General features: G+C 41.5%; 2 protein-coding genes across 2 annotated transcripts in view; both read left to right on the top strand.

Moving 5' to 3' along the window:
* LOC106939308 (uncharacterized) overlaps window positions 1-809 on the top strand; it is a 6,524-nt gene extending 5,715 nt beyond the window's left edge. The window contains exon 4 of the mRNA XM_015021671.1: window positions 602-809. Within this exon, the coding sequence (XP_014877157.1) occupies window positions 602-809 (208 nt within the window). The remainder of the gene's footprint in view (window positions 1-601) is intronic.
* LOC106939304 (uncharacterized) overlaps window positions 1-4,542 on the top strand; it is a gene marked incomplete at its 5' end in the record, with an annotated part of 35,867 nt that overhangs the window by 24,763 nt on the left and 6,562 nt on the right. The window contains one exon of the mRNA XM_015021667.1: window positions 2,096-2,239. Within this exon, the coding sequence (XP_014877153.1) occupies window positions 2,096-2,239 (144 nt within the window). The remainder of the gene's footprint in view (window positions 1-2,095; window positions 2,240-4,542) is intronic.

Genomic DNA, 4,542 nt, shown 5'->3' with positions numbered 1-4,542 from the left:
CTCTCAGTGCTGAGGCATCTTCTGCTGTTTTGATTGAGCAAAGTAGGAGGGTATACTGCTCCAAGATGGCCGCCGTATTTGCTGCGCTGGAGCGACCAATGCGGGGTCTACTCTTATATTATGTCTATGGTTTTAAAGGATACAAACCCTAAATTTAAACACAGCTGTTTTTTGTTAAACTCCCCCTAGTGTTCTGGAGCACTTCCGTTTTCAGCACTTTTTGTTTGCATCTCTTTTTTGTTTGCTGCATTTTATTTGCGTCTATTTTTATGTTTTCTGCATTCAATTTTTGCGCGTGTCTTTTTTTGTTTGTTTGCATGTTTTCTCTGTTGCTGCGCATTTGCACCTGTCGGCCGCCGTAGTAAAGCCCAACCATGAAGCTTTAATAATTAGAAAATGTTTACAAATAATATCCAAATGTTGTGAATTGATTTTATATTTAAAAGAGACCAAATAGATTCATGGAGCAAAATAAACTAAAGCATAATGGAATAAAAACACTGAAATACAAATCAGTCAAGATACTGAAGATTCCTGATGTAAATTAAATAATTTGAGCAGATTGTTTGTTCTTTGTGACGTTTGTTTCTGTTTCTCTCAGAGTTCCTTCAAACTGTCAGAGGAATATCAGCTTGTTGACCTTTGACCCTGATGAAGACCATGTTCAATGCAGATATGGATCCAATCCCGATAACTATGAGTGCAGCATCTGCACAGCACCGTCTGTCCTCAGTCTGTCATCAGTGAGTAATAAATGTTGGTTACAGCAATGCAACAGAAAATGTTTACAGTTAATAAAACTAAATTGACTGATTATTTAATTAACTATAAATGACTAATGATGAAGAATTACTCTGTTTCTTCATGTTTTAAATAAAAACACACTTTACACTTTTTATTTAACAGCTTTTTAAATAAAAACAAATATTGTTGGTATGAACAAAAGCAACATGAATCCATAGCAGAGAACATTAAATATAACATAGTTAATCTTTCTCTCTCTCTTCTCTTCCAGTCTTGTTCTCTATCATTCAGTCCAACCAGCAGCAGCTATGAAGGTTCATATGCAGTTCAGCTGATAATGGAGGATTTTCCCAGACAGACCATCACTATGACTCGATACGATGGTGTAACATATTCATGGAGCACCAGCAGCTTCATGAGCCAAATCTCTGTCCAGTTTGTTTTCAAAGGTTTGATTTAATGTTTCAATAAGCTTATTTTACTGCTAAAGAGCAACACTGATGTCAGTAAATGTATATTTAATAACTGTCTGTTTAAAGATGATCAATAACTCGATTATTAAAATACATCAAACTTTTAATTTCCAGATGTAGAAATGTAAGACGAGGCTGCACAGTGGCGCAGTTGGTAGAGCTGTTGTCTTGCAGCAAGAAGGTTCTAGGTTCGATTCCCGGCCCTTGTCTTTCTGCATGGAGTTTGCATGTTCTCCCTGTGCGTGGTGGGTTTTCTCTGGATACTCCAGTTTCCTCCCACAGTCCAAAAAACATGACTGTCAATTGCCCCTAGTTGTGTGTGTGCATGGTTGTTTGTCTTCTGTGTTGCCCTGTGACAGACTGGCAACCTATCCAGGGTGACCCCACCTCTCGCCTGGAATGTTAGCTGGAGAGGCACCAGCACCTCCCGACCCCACTGAGGGACAAGGGTGTACAGAAGATGGATGGATGGAAATGGAAAAGAAGAAGAGGACCTGTTATTAAGACAGATTATATGACCAAAGTGTAAATTTACTGAGCCCACTTGTCTGTCTCATTAGTTCATCTGCATTATTTTTCCCTGCGTTGCTCCAGTGGATCCTGCAGCTCCGTCCTGCACAGCAGGTGAATATCTGCCCAGGTTTCTGCCTCCAACTCCTGAACATGGAGCTCAGTTCTTCATAGACGTTAATGAGATGATAGAAATCAACATCACAGCAGAGGCAAATGAGTCTGAGTGAGTAGAAAATAAATATCGTTTCTAATCAGAGGTAAGTTTTCATGGTGAAAATCATATTTTAAAGATAATTTTTAAGTCTGGTTTGAGGGCATTTTGCACATATAACCAACCAGACTGATGTGTTTCCTGTGTGTTAAAGGATCACTGAGCTCCTGTTCAGCGGACCGTTCAACATGGTCAAGAGTTCATCTGGTTCAGGATATTTCACCCTGAGATGGACGCCGTCTTTCAGTCAATATGATGATGATGAAACCCATCCCATCTGTTTTGTTGTCCAGGCAAAGTCAGTATCTGATCTGACCAGAAGCGATAAAAATCGTCATATTCTCTACTTATACTACAAATACTAGTGACTGATAAAAGTAAAGTACCAAGTAAAATTAAGTATAAGTACTAAGTACAGGTTTTGAAATGTACAAGTACAAAAGTAATAAATAATTTTCACCTTCATTGATGCAAAGTAATTTTTGATATGGCTAAATAACTAAAAATACATTAGATTTAAAGTGCTTTTAATGCTATTAAATAAACCGTTCACTAATGGTTCATATAAAACAGAACTGCACTGTTTTATTCTGAATTCCTGGTTATTGTAGCTTTGCAGTGTCATAAGGAGTGGTTGGTGGTGAGGAGAGACGCTAGTAAACCCAGGATGTAGATGAAATAACGAGTTTAATGATGAATATGCTCAAACAATCCAAACCAGGCGGCACGGCAGAGAATTTAGCACACAGCTAAATACCAGTAGTACTGACAACAAGACTGAAAAGTGAGCGAAGCTAACCAGGACTTTACAGTTCCACTGAAGAGCAGAGAACGTGCGTGCAACAACGTTAGACATACATTAGACAAGGACCCAATGAGGAACACAGACAGCAGGTGGGACTAAATACACTGGGAGGGAAATCACAGGAACGAGACACAGCTGGGATCAATCAACGGGAAAGACGCAGAAACAGACTCACAGGACAGAAACTGGTCACAGAAAACCCTACAAATTAATACACTGAACATGGATCACAACACACAGACCCTTTGTTTACTCCTGTTCTGAGGTTTTACAGCAACTCAATCTGCTTCAGCAATATTTTTAAATGTAAATTTGACATTTCAAGTCCCGCCTCCCTCCAGATCACAGAGGGCTCCAATCTGCCTTGTTCGTCCATTTTTGTAATTTGACAGCAACAACACATCATCTACCGGCAGGGAAACTTTTTTCTTCAAAGTTTATTAAAAATGTCAACAATCATCCAGCATCCATACATGTTGGAGTCAGAGTCTGATCCAGAGAACAGCCTGCAGAACCACACATTCAAATGCATCTCAATGTTATTACTGTATTTAAACAGTCTCCATTCATACCAACTACCTACAAAATGGAGCGTAGTTTAACTACAGTGTCCATACAAATCAGATGATCATTAAAATATTAATGCTACAATATAAACCGGCTCTTCTCCACCCAACCAGCTAAAGTGTACTCCCAATGATAGGGTACTAACAACAGAGTAGTGGACGAGAGGACCACAGCAACCTCCCTGAACAAGCCCCAGTAACCATCACTGTGGCAAATGTCCAAGAAAGAGTCTCAGGTATGAAAAACTGGACAGCACCAGGGCCTGACATGATCCATGCCTACTGGCTAAAGAAACTCACTGCCCTCCATGAGCGACTGGCAGCTCAACTGAACCAGCTGCTACAGAATGGGACTCACCCTGAATGGTTAACTGAAGGGCGCACAATCCTGATCCAGAAGGATCCCTCAAAAGTGTCATGATGGGTTTAACGGATCTTACCCACATGCGAGAACACCATAAAAGACGGATGAAAAAAAAGAAAAGTTTTATTTTACAGAAAGCAAACAATGGACGTAAAGTGGTCCAGAAACTGCACGGCTGCTCTCGGTGCAGGGCTCTGTGCGTTCAAACGACTTGGAGGGGGGGTTGGTTTGTCCTGGTCCTTCTAACCTATTGAGTAGTTTCTCTGTGGAGCTTGGTGGTTCGGAGAGTGGCTTTGGAGGGCGGACAGGGAGGCTTGTCCTTGAAGACGGCAGAGTGTAGGTGGAAGCGGCCGGTTGGAAACTTCTGAATAGCTGGCAAAATCTACAGAATCAGAAGAGGTTCGGCTTTCAGGCTTCTATGGGGTTAGAACCCCTGACGCTGTGGGGAGTATCAGAGGTCAGGCAACCAGGTATGGAAGGATCCTGAGGGGGAGCAAAAAATCCACAATGAAGCACAACATAAACTACAGAGATAAACAGGCAGATCACAAGAACAGGGGAAAAACTCTGAGAAAAACTCTGAGAGGCTGGAGGTACCATTTACGGTTGACACTGGCGTCGAAGTACCGGCGTTCCACCCCTCTTATGCTGCCGTAAATTAGATGATCAGCCTCCGGTGTGAAGATGACGTCATCGATGGAACCACAGCCTGCCACCTCTCGGACTCCATCTACTGGGGAGATAACTCAGCCACCCAAAGGAACAAGCTAAAAACCCCAGAACCTAACAGAAAGGTTCAGTCCCATCCAACTATCGGCCAATAACCTGTCTCTCTACAACATGGAAGCTCATGTCAGGCATCATAG

This window comes from Poecilia latipinna, unplaced genomic scaffold (genome assembly GCF_001443285.1).
Source record: "Poecilia latipinna isolate Pla-1442-1.1 unplaced genomic scaffold, P_latipinna-1.0 Scaffold2825, whole genome shotgun sequence".
Lineage (NCBI taxonomy): Eukaryota > Metazoa > Chordata > Actinopteri > Cyprinodontiformes > Poeciliidae > Poecilia > Poecilia latipinna.
Note: the sequence above shows the minus strand (reverse complement) of the source record. Positions and strands in the feature narration are given on the sequence as shown.